This window comes from Nansenia antarctica (genome assembly GCF_963989245.1).
Source record: "Nansenia antarctica genome assembly, chromosome: 14".
NCBI lineage: Eukaryota > Metazoa > Chordata > Actinopteri > Argentiniformes > Microstomatidae > Nansenia > Nansenia antarctica.
This window is the reverse complement of record NC_137684.1, coordinates 9,827,354-9,839,704: the sequence shown is the minus strand read 5'-3', so window position 1 is coordinate 9,839,704 and position 12,351 is coordinate 9,827,354. Positions and strand designations below refer to the sequence as shown.

General features: G+C 49.7%; 2 protein-coding genes across 2 annotated transcripts in view; both read right to left on the bottom strand.

The window, feature by feature from the left end:
* Positions 1-12,351, bottom strand: part of LOC308169815 (L-fucose kinase-like) — a gene marked incomplete at both ends in the record, with an annotated part of 69,294 nt that overhangs the window by 28,293 nt on the left and 28,650 nt on the right. The gene's annotated exons all lie outside the window — the stretch shown is intronic.
* The window catches only part of LOC308170412 (L-fucose kinase-like), a gene marked incomplete at both ends in the record, with an annotated part of 31,816 nt that continues 25,767 nt past the window's right edge, over positions 6,303-12,351 (bottom strand). Inside the window, 3 exons of the mRNA XM_080545206.1 lie at positions 6,303-6,374; positions 7,731-7,954; positions 8,852-8,951. Coding sequence (XP_080401332.1) covers positions 6,303-6,374; positions 7,731-7,954; positions 8,852-8,951 — 396 coding nt within the window. The remainder of the gene's footprint in view (positions 6,375-7,730; positions 7,955-8,851; positions 8,952-12,351) is intronic.

The window sequence follows — 12,351 nt, the reverse complement described above, 5'->3', positions numbered from 1 at the left end:
TTAAATAGACCAGTGGAACAATGAGTCTGATCACTGACACCTGTCCGTAATCAGCCCATCATTCCCCTCCAATGGCAGTCTAGCTCCCTCTGCAGGCCAGAACGCGCCATGTTCCCCACACATCCCCACCGCCAGTTTCGAGGCCGGGGATACAACTGGCCGATAGCCTACTCCCCCCCCCCCATCACGGGAGAGGAAGTCGGCCACGACCATCTGCATCCCCGGCCTGTGAACCACCGTGAAGTTGAAGGGCTGCAACGCGAGGTACCACCGGGTGATCCTCGCGTTGGTGTCCTTCATGCGGTGGAGCCACTGTAGGGGAGCATGGTCGGAGTAGAGGGTGAACGAGCGCCCCAGCAGGTAGTACCGGAGGGCGCCGACCGCCCACCGAATGGCCAGACACTCCTTCTCCACCGTGCTGTACCTGCCCTCCCGCTCCGACAGCTTTCGGCTCAGGTACAGCACCGGACGGTCGAATCCCTCCACCTGCTGGGTCAGCACCGCCCCCAGCCCTCTACCCGACGCGTCTGTCTGCAGAGAAAAAGGAATGTTAAAGTTAGGAGCATACAAGACTGTCTCCCCACAGAGGGCGTTCTTAATCCCATCGAACGCTACTTGGCATCGCTCACTCCATTGGACCGGATCCGGGGCCCCCTTCCGGGTGAGGTCGGTAAGGGGGCTGGCCAGCTCCGAGAACCCCGGCACAAACTGCCGGTAGTAGCTGGCCAGTCCCAGGAACTGCCTCACGTCCTTCCGGGTCCTGGGCCGCGGGGCGGCGGCGATCGCAGTGGTTTTGTCCACCTGCGGTCGCACCTCCCCACCGCCCAGGATGTACCCCAGATACCGGATCTCCCCCCGCCCGATCACGCACTTCGCCGGGTTCGCCGTCAGCCCCGCCTGCCTCAGCGACTGTAGTACCGCAGCCACCCTCTGCATATGCTGCGGCCAGGTGTCCGCATAGACGACAATGTCATCTACGTACGCCGCAGCATACGCAGAGTGCGGCCGCAGAATACGGTCCATCAGCCGCTGAAACGTGGCCGGGGCCCCAAACAACCCGAACGGAAGCGCGGTGAACTGGAATAACCCCCGCGGGGTAGAGAATGCCGTTTTTTCCCGGGCTACCGACGATAATGGTATCTGCCAGTACCCCTTCGTGCAATCCAATGTTGTGTAATATTTAGCCGTGCCAAGCCGGTCCAGGAGCTCGTCGACCCGGGGCATAGGGTAGGCATCGAATTTAGACACCGCGTTCACCCGTCTATAGTCCACACAGAACCGTACAGACCCATCGCGCTTTGTCACCAGCACGATGGGGCTGCACCAGTCGCTATGCGACTCCTCGACCACGCCCAGTTTTAGCATAGAGTCTAATTCCTAATTCAAAAGTCTCGTTTGTGAGCCGGCAGCCTGTATGGCCGCGTACGTACCGTAACCCCCGGTGGCGTAACTATCTGATGCTCTATGAGGCGAGTACGGCCGGGTATAGGGGAGAACACATCTGCGAACCTATGTTGCAACCGATCAACGTCCGCCCGCTGGTTCGCCGAGAGATGGTCGCCTACGCAGGCCGGGGCACTAGTACTCGTTTTTGGGACCTCCGGCCCGAACTCATCCTGCTCGGGAAGTAGCGTCACCAGGGAAACAGGGACCACGTCGTTCCATTTTTTTAATAGGTTAATGTGGTATATTTGCGTGCAATCCCCTCTATCCGACCGCACTACCTCGTAGTCTACATCCCCAATTCGCCGTGTGACCACGAACGGCCCTTGCCACTTGGCGAGTAATTTAGAGCTAGACGTGGGCAGTAATACGAGGACTTTGTCTCCCGGTGCGAAATTGCGTAGTCTAGTCCCTCTGTCGTACAGCCGTTTCTGACGCTCCTGGGCCTCGAGCAAATGCTCCCGTGACATAACCCCCAGTGCGTGGAGCTTTGCTCGTAGGTCCAGGACGTATTGTATTTCATTCTTACTGTCACTAGACCCTTCCTCCCAGCTTTCTTTAATCAGGTCTAGGACGCCCCGTGGCTTGCGCCCGTATAGGAGCTCAAAGGGGGAAAACCCCGTGGAAGCCTGGGGTACTTCCCGCACTGCGAACAACAGAGGGTCTAACCACTTATGCCAATTACGACTATCTTCGTGAATGAACTTACGGATCATCGACTTAAGCGTCCGATTGAACCGCTCACACAGCCCGTCGGTAGCTGGGTGGTACACGCTCGTTCGGACCGCCTTAATGTCTAACAACCCGTAAAGTTCCCTAAGTGTTCGTGACATAAAGTTAGTGCCTTGGTCGGTGAGGATCTCTTTCGGGATCCCCACCCGGGAGATGACCTGGAATAACGCCTGTGCTACACTCTTTGCAGAGATAGTACGAAGCGGTATTGCCTCGGGGTATCGAGTCGCGTAGTCTATGAGGACTAACACGAACCGATAGCCCTGTGAGCAACGTTCAAATGGCCCGATTATATCCATCCCAATCCGGTCGAATGGTGCCTCTACCAGGGGAAGGGGGCACAACGGTGCCCTGGGCACGGCCGGGGGATTGACTAATTGGCACTCGCGGCAGGATGCACACCACAGATGCACCTCTGCCCGAATCCCCGGCCAATAAAATCGAGCCATTATCCGATTGAGTGTTTTGTCGTATCCTAAGTGGCCCGCCATAGGGTTATAATGCGCCGCCTGAAATATAGCTTTCCGGCGGCTCCTAGGTACCAACAACTGGGTCGTTTCCTCGTCCCTGCGAGTGTCACGACTCACTCTATACAGTCTGTCCCTAATCAGTACAAAATACGGGTGGGCGCGCACAGCGTCTGGCCGTACCAGCACACCATCAATACTGATCACCTGGTCATAGGCGGAGCGTAGAGTGGCGTCGCGAGACTGCTCGAGGGGGAAGTCGGCTACTGGAGGGAACGCAGGCGGCGGATCTGCGGGTGCCGGACCCACCGCCTCCTCCGGCTCCTCGGCAGCGTCGGATGCCCTCGCATCAGCGCAGAGCACTGCGCACGCCTCACATTTCCCTGTCGGTCGTGCACGCACCCCCGTGGTTTCCCCTAATACCTGCGGAAACCCAGCCCAATCTGACCCCAAAACTAGGGGGTGCATGAGGCTCGGACTAACCGCCGCCTTGACACTATATTTTTTCCCCCAATAACGAATTTCGATGGGGACCACCGGATACTGGTGACAATCCCCATGTATACACAGTATCCCAACCCGCGATGCCTCTAACAATGCCCCGGGTCGAACCAGGCGCTGGTGGATCATGGTCTGTTGGGCGCCAGAATCCAACAGCGCCTGGTGCGTCTCACGCTGTACCCTTACTGGGATGTAAAACGCCTGTCCTGGACGCGGGGGAGGGGTCGGACTGCCGACGACGCGGATTACCTGACCCACCTCCATCTCGGGGCATTCCCGGCGGAGGTGGCCAGGCTGTCCGCATCGCCAGCATCCCTCCTCTACCGCTCGTGGGGCCGTCTGTGGGGTGGAGGTTGGCCCCCCGTGTGTGTTCCTCCCCCCGGTGTCCCGCCCCGTCCTCCGGGCAGGCGTTGGTGGCTCCCGCCGTGGCTCCACCTCTGGCCGTACCCCAGGCCGCGCCCCGCCGGCCCGTTGGCGTGGAGCCGGGGTCGGGGCAGGGCGCGGGCCCGGGGCTGGGCCCGGGGCTGGAACCTGCGGTCGAGGCCGGTGGTTGTCGGGGAAGGGGTCGAGAATGGCCTCCGGCTCGTCCCGCACCCCCCTCCTCTGGGCCCGAACCGGTGGCTCGGTGCGGTCCAGTAGCTCGCGGAGCATGGCCCGCTGCTCCGCCTGTCCCCGCATCAACTCCGCCGCCATCACCTCCTGCGCCTGTAGCATCCGGGCCAGGTGCGCCACCACCTGGACCGATGAGTCCATGGTCCTCTGGGCGTGTGTGCCGACCCCCTCTCTGTGCCCCACGTTGGGCGCCAGATGTAGCAGTCTCTAGGCACAGAGGGAGGTCGACACAGAGGAACAGTTGTAGAATAGGCTTTTATTTAACAGTTGCACAGCTCAGCACCGTCACTGACGTGCTGAGCGAGTCTTTCCCGCCCCGCTAGTCCTCCCTTTCGGGACCCGCTCCGTCCGCTGCTGGCAGAGCCCTCGCTCTCGCCCCGCTATTCCGCTCCTGGCAGAGCCCTTGCTCTCGCCCCGCTAGTCCTCCCTTTCGGGACCTGCTCCGTCCGCTGCTGGCAGAGCCCTCGCTCTCGCCCCGCTATTCCGCTCTTGGCAGAGCCCTCGCTCTCGCCCCGCTAGTCCTCCCTTTCGGGACCCGCTCCGTCCGCCCGGCTCCCTGCACCTCACCCCCTTTCGGGGTCTCATGCGTCCTCGCCGCGGCTCTCTCTCTCTCTCGGTCTCCCCGTGTCTCCGTGTGGCAGGTACTTCCTGCCCTACTCATCTCCCAAGGGAACAAACACACACAGGTTAAATAGACCAGTGGAACAATGAGTCTGATCACTGACACCTGTCCGTAATCAGCCCATCATTCCCCTCCAATGGCAGTCTAGCTCCCTCTGCAGGCCAGAACGCGCCATGTTCCCCACAATTTTATTTCTTTTTCCCACCCCCACAATGACAACAGAGAAGAAAGGAAAGATACTACATTCCCCTATTGGCCTGTAATCTTTTGAATCAGCAGACAGTGGCAACAATGTCTTTTTATTCACTGTTTATTGTGTAAATAAATGAAGAGATTAACTCTGAAATCAGTCTGTGTAACCTCCCCAATCACACTGGTCCACAATATGGCACAGTAAAGCTGAATTCATTATATTAAAAAAACTGTTCTGGCTCACACTTGTGTAACAGTTAATCATTGTCTGCCTGTAGGTGGTGGCCCATGAGGGTCTATTTGAATATATGTAAAACAACAACACTGGTGCATTACCTGAACCATGGCGTTGGTTCTGTGAGAGCAGTACTGAGGTGCCTGTGTGATGCTTTCCACCACAGCACTCACTCACACTCACACTCACACTCACACCTTCCCTAAGCAAAACAAACACACATGGTGTGATGTTGCACCTGCAACTCTGAGCCAGACTGTGTGACTAGTCAACATGCAATAGTGTAACAGTTGGTCCTCGTCCAACCAAGGCTGAATTCAAACCCATGTAACAACTTAAATGTAACATACAAGCTTGCACACTAACCATTAAAGGTGAAGTGTTAGATAAGTAAGATAATAAGATACGTTTTATCTCACACTGGCCACACATACTGAACATAACACATGCTATGTTTTCTAATAGCGGCAAATGTGTGCATATCCTTAACAAACAAAGTGTAACATAGGTAAGCATCACAACACCAGGTTTTATAAAGGCTTTGTTTGGGCGCTCTTCAGTTCATGTTATTTATCATTCCTTACTTGCTACTGATGTACCATGGCAAGTTAGCACAACTGTAACAATCATATTGTACCTTTAAAGCAGCTATGCACAGCACTCCATGTCTCTGACCCATTTGTTGCGCTCAAGGAGAGGTATTACTTTTTCACAACATGGTTACAAACTATAGTAGCTATAGTATAGTAATACGTCCTTATTTAGAGTCATATTAATCATGATCAAGGAGTAAATGACACAGTAGATGCTTTAAACCACAGCACTGGTTGATCTTTGTCCATATTTTCAGATCTCGGGAAGACAACGTCATCTTAGCAAACATACTTGATACATGAACACTAAACATAAGTTATGCTTTACTTTCAATCACATACTAAATGGCTCCGATGAGACATTTCATGCCCCATTTAAGTCTTAATAGGTGTTTGACACTGTTGAATGACAAAAGTTAGGTAACAATCTCTTAAAGCTAATAGTCAACTTCCAGACCGCTTGTTAAGCGGACTACCAGTAGATGCGCAACAGATATTACGAGGCCTGGATAATGATTTGACGTGTCAGTAACCACATCAATATGATCCGTGACCAGTATATTCAAGACTGAGTGTTTGTGTAACAGCATTTACGAGTGGTGGTAACTTTGTTAAGTACTGTAACTTTGAGTCAGAGGGTTAATACTTAATAAGGTCCTCTGAGCTAACACTGCTTTCACATTTCATCTTTATAATTACTACTGAACACTCCAATAACAGTTAGTCTCACAACAACACTTGAGCAGATGTGTTGGTGGCAGTGAAAATTCCTTTCAAAAGGCATGTGCCAACTTAAGGAAGACACAGTGTACAGTAAGTAACGGGACAGTAAGTAACGGGACAGTAAAGCAGTGGTGAGGTCCGTCCATGTTCATTCGTCTGTCCGCCCCGTCCGTCTGTCCGTCTCAGGAAGGCTCCAGCAGTGAGATCCCCTCCATGTCCAGCTCAACTGAATGGACAGTGAAGTCTCCAAGGCCCTGTGATACACAATAGGCAATGCTGGTTTGTTTTGGCTCCATAACAGGGTTCCTACAAGTTTCAACAAGTCAAATTTAATACCCTTTTAGGCCTTTTTCTAGACCTCTTTGAATAGAATTTTAGACCTGTCGCAAAACCATATGATAGCTTTTTGTCATCCTCGAGGTGATGAAATTAGGGATTTCACTGCCATACGGACAAAAAAGTCTGAAGGATAATTAATATAAAATAAATAAGTCAGATAATTACTCAAAAGTAAATGTATTAACATTAACAGTTAACTGTAGAAAGTCACTTCAACGTGAAGAGAACAAAGTGCACAAAAGCTTCCTTGCAGGACAGCTCCCTTTTTAGGCCTTATAAATCGGATTGATGGATTTTAGACTTTAGGGGCCCTTTTATGCACTTCATCAATAAGACGAGGCGGTAGATCTAAACTTAAGACGTGGAGGCGTGGTCAAGGCCACTTTGCTATTATGCGTGCTGTAGTGGGCGCCTAAAACCCGGCGCTAAGCAAAGAAATTAGTCATGGGTGTGTTTTGGGCGTCTTCTCAATCAACCCAATCAGCGTGCCAGGTGCCATTCCCTTTAAGAACCGGCTGCGTTGAGTCATTAGCGCTATGCTATTATGGAAGTCCTGAGAAGGAGGTCAGCGCGCTTCTCTGCCTCTCCCTTCTGAAATAAAGCATTTATACTGTGACCGTTGACGTCTTGCCGTGGAGCCACGTGCGTGTTCATGTGTGCCCACATGCATGCGCAAACCGCGGAGGCGCGCTCGTGTTTCAAAACGTGCATGAAGTCTAAACTTAAGAACTTTTCAAACCACTTCTTAGCGATAGGAGCAAAGTCAGATCGCATAATAGCAGGGGCGCCTAGTGCACTTCATTAACATATGAACACTCCCACAATGAGCAATATATGCACGGGAGTTTTACGTCTTATGTGTGGGCGCCTATCGACACCTGCATAATAGCAGTAGCGCGTATGAAGCGCATAATAAGGGTGGGGGTAGGTCTTAACCTGGCGGTGAGTCTTAATTAACACTTAAGACGGCAAGTTAAGAAGTGCATAATAGGGCCCAAAGGCTTTTTACGACCGGCGCGGGAACCCTGTTTAAACTCATGTAAAGACTGCCAACCAGAAGTTGATAGATCAGCTCTCCTCTTGGAAAGAAGTAAAAGTTTATTAGCCATTTCATGAACTGCAAATACATTCATCGGAAATTCTACGTTCTAGATTCTAGAGCTCTACATACATGACACAAACAACATTACCTTAATGACATGAATAAGTGCTCAGTAGGATATATGAATGCAACATAGTGGCCATTTCCGTTTCTCTCCTTCCGTACTCACGTGTGTATTGTTGAGGATGTGCCTCACTGTCTCCCCCTGCTGGGGCTGGCGGGTCAGCAGGTAGAGGAAGCCCCCCCCCCCAGCGCCGGCCAGGCTCTGCCCCAGGGCCAGGGGGCGGAGGGCGTCCATCATGGCCCGCACGGCGGCCGGCTCGCACCCGGGAGCCATCACCTTCTTCTGCTGCCAGGAGCGCTCCAGACACGCCCCCAGCCTGGTCAGAGAACCTTCCAGAAAGAGAGAGAGAGAGGGAGGGAGGGAGGGGGGAGGGAGGGAGGGAGGGGGGAGAGGGGGACACTTCTTAAAACACACCTTTTCACAATGGCTTACTTGGTTTGATCTCCTGTATTTTGTTTGTTGTTATATCTGATTTTGCTGTTTTTATCTCATTTTGCTTTGTTGATTTTAATGTTTTGATATGTGGTTTTAAACTGTCTTGTAAGGTGTCCTTGAGAGCCTTGAAAGGCGCCCATAAATAAAATGTATTATTATTATTATTTATTACTTCAACAAAAGAGAATATAAAAAGTTTCCCCAATGAAAAAGTCCCTATTCATGCTAGCAAGCACATTTGCATTGTTATCTGGCTGGTCTCATGCTCAGTGTGTGATTGTGTTCATTTTACGAGTTCCGTCGAAAAGCTCATGTGCAGTACGGCCTGATTTTTTTAGATAGATTTTTTTAGTGTCATTTGGTCACTTTTGAGTCACGTTGTGTTCAGTTACCCAAAACCGTGGCTTGGTCTGAGGGGGCGTCTCTCACTCACTCACTCACCAGCTGTCTCACCCTCACTCACTCACCCTCAGTCTCACTCTCTCTCACTCACCCTCACCCTCACTCTCTCTCACTCACCCTCAGTCTCACTCTCTCTCACCCTCAGTCTCACTCTCTCTCACCCTCAGTCTCACTCTCTCTCACTCACCCTCAGTCTCACTCACTCACCCTCACTCTCACTCTCACTCTCCCTCAGTCTCACTCTCACCCTCAGTCTCACTCACTCACCCTCAGTCTCACCCTCAGTCTCACCCTCACGCTCACTCACTCACCCTCAGTCTCACTCACCCTCAGTCTCACTCTCACTCTCACTCACTCACCCTCAGTCTCACTCACTCATCCTCACTCACCCTCAGTGCACGCACGGGCACACTCCTCTGCATTGTCCACCAGCTGTTCAGCGTTCTCCACGATGGCAGGGAGGCGTCTGTACCAGCTCCGCACCACATCCTGCCAAACACAACACAGTTTAGGTAGGCTACCCAATATTATCTCCCGGTCTCAAATGGTTAACAAGTGTTAGTGACAGAGAGAGGTAGATTAGAGTTAGGTAGAGGAATGTAAAACGATCAGATCTAGGACAGACTTAGGGCCAATCCCAATTCCCTTTTCTACCCCTATGGCTCGTTTTCGAGTGTCACTCGATTCGAAGGCAAGGCCTTCGAATACGTCACAAGCCCTACCCCTTGAAATCTAAGCCCTATGAATTGGGACAGCCCTTCACGGCGCCTACGTCATCAACAGTGGTTTAGACGCGGTACGGGTGACGCGTTGTGTTGCCACATCTCCTGTGACCGGAGGAGATAGCAAAGATGGCGGCCGTTAGCATCAAACACTATGATAACATCCTCCGTAGTATCTAGTCTATTTCAGTCACAGACATGTTCAACAACAACACGTTTTACAACAAGGAAGGGATACAACTAATAAACATGTTAACTCACTATTCACCTTGTTATACAACAACTACTACTACAAGTGTCTATGACTACTGTTAATGTTAAATCCGTGTGGAGCTAATGCTAACGCGTCTCCACAGGCTAAAGTACAACACTGATATCCTTAACTTATGTCCTAAACACACTACTGTCATACAAGTCGTACCTTCTCCTTGACATGGACATAAACACCTGCTACCTTCTTTGAAAGAAATCGCGATTTATTCAGTGAAAACTAGTACATGATAGCACAACACAGCATAGCATTCGCGAACACTATGCTAACAACACTATGATAACATCCTCCGTAGTATCTAGGATAAACGGGTTATTTTGATAAACTGGACACATTTTGTGAATATATATGGTTACTTTCTCGCCTGAAAACATATAAAAACTTCATAAAATGACATATTAACACTTGTAGAGCCAAATTACAGATTGTAGCCAATGGCGGCCAAAATTGAGGATTTTATATTTGTAGATGATTCGCAATGCATCCTGGTATCAAGGGGTAGCGTACCTCTAGCCCTTCGAAGCTAGTCTGGTCCTGAAATCCCTCGAAACGAAGTAATAGTTAGCCCCCCCCCTTACCCCTAGCCCTCGATGAAATATGAAATGGGACAGCCCTCCCCTAAACGTGAACGCGCAAATCGAGCCATAGGGGTGAAAACGAAGGGCTAGGGGTGAATTGGGATTGGCCCTTAATCCCTCATTACATATTCCCAAGATATTGCTGAAAGGTGACCTTTTTATTGATGTTCGATTACTAATATTATTTCAAACAGATAATTTCTTGAAGTTGATCACAGTACCAGACTTTAGTATTCAGTATACAGCCTTTATGTATTTAGAATGAATATAAAACAAAACAAAAGTGGTGGGAAAAAAAAGCCATCAATAAGATGAAAGGAACAGCTGATCTTGATGCTCTTGACCACAGATTTAGAAGAATAAACTCTATTACAATGCCCCCTGGGATAGGGAATCTCCAACCCTTGGTTCTAAGAACAGCACTTAAAGGTGGGGTTTGAGAAACACTCAGCTCAGTCAGGACAAACCTTAACATGGCATTGACTCACATTAAAAACTGAGGTTTAGGGACGAGGCAGAGGGAAGAGTGATCAGTTTAGGACCTGTGGCTTCCCCTCCTCATCTCCTTTCCTCCACTGAAGTATCAGGACAGTCACAGGACAGGACAGGTAAGACAGTATTATTCCAGGTGGGCATTTACCACCGTTTTTGTTAGTCTTATCTTTAAAGAAGTGCAGATGAGCATAAATGAAGTAGATAAGGCCACTCTTAACTTATTTTGATTCCTTTGTTCAATAATTGAAGAGAAATTGCAGCATTGGCAGGAAGTGTTCTACTGCTACTGTATAATGTAAACAGGAAGTGGTCAGAAGTGGTATTACTGTGAAAGACACAGGAAGGACGTGTATGTTAGTGTAGCGACTAGATTAGATTAGATTAGACTAATAATAAATTAATCGGAAAATGTCGCTTTCCGGAATATTCAGTCACGTCTGCGCATGCTCGATTCGCAGGGAATCCTGGGTTTTGTTGTTGTTAGGGACAGCATAGCAAGCCACAATGGCGACTAGCAGGAGCCAGCATTTCTGGAGTGAGGAGGAGACTGCAGTCTGCCTTCAGATAATTAAAGATTTAAATATCATGGAGTACATAGATGAAAGAAAACATAGAAATAGTGACCTAGTGATCTTTTAAAACGTTTGTGAGGGACTGAAGGAGGGAGGTTTTGTTAGAACAGTCAACCAGGTGAGACACAGGGGGAACACACTCAAGGTGGCTCTGGCTGGCATGAACGGCATAAGCTGGATACACTTGTTCGCCATTTCTTCTCGCTCTTGTCTTCCAATGTTGAGGACAAAGTGGATCAGCAGGAGTGTTGTAGTTAAATTGTGGTTCAAAAGCGCAAGTAGGAGAACACAATAATGGAGGACTATGTTGGAAACAAGCATTGTGGCCTAGCTGTGGGTTAACGCCCGCTCAACGACCACAACCAAGCTACCAACACTAACGTTACTATAGTAACAACTATTTCCGGATGACTTCATAATTTTTAAGACGGGGGCTCGAATCCCACTTCTGACATACACTTTTTACTGCATTTCGTTGTCTGATGCTTGTACTCTGCAATAAGTTGAAACTAATCTAAAAATGTATGTTTAAAATGATGGCATAGGCTAATTTATTAGAGAACTGACATAACTACAATTGTGTTTGAAGCCTTTCTGACTAGTAAATTATGTTCTTCTAGCATTGTAACGGGACCCTGGATTTGGCATAGATTATTATTTCGTATGATTACTGATGGATAGATGATTCACTTACTTAGACAGATGTATATATTGCAAATCGATTTGCATGAAGGCTTCTGTTAAATGTCAAGAAAATAAACCTTCAATTAAAATCAACCGCTCTCACCTGAGGCAAGGTTCAAACCAGCCAGACTATTTGTTTTAACCTTTGAAAAGTTTATTGAACAAATTGTGGAAATACCAGTTCATGCCCTACGTGTGGAAACAACGAATCAAGCTTTTGAGAAGACAAAAATCTTCCTTCTATAGACAGACACTCTCCAGAGACATGATGAGTTAATGTGAGGTTCAGAATGAAAAAAACGGTAAATGGACTGACTTATATAGACGCCTTATTCCAAAGCACTTTACAACAGCCTCTCATTCACCCATTCACACACACATTCACACACCAATGATGACAAGCTACCATGCAAGGCGCCGGCCGGCTCATTGGGAGCAATTTGGGGTTCAGTGTCTTGCCCAAGGACACTTCGACATGTGCCCAGCCGGGGCTCGAACCGCCGATCTGCCGACCTTGCGATCATTAGACGCCGGCTCTACCTCCTGCGCCCCAGCCGCCCCCAAATG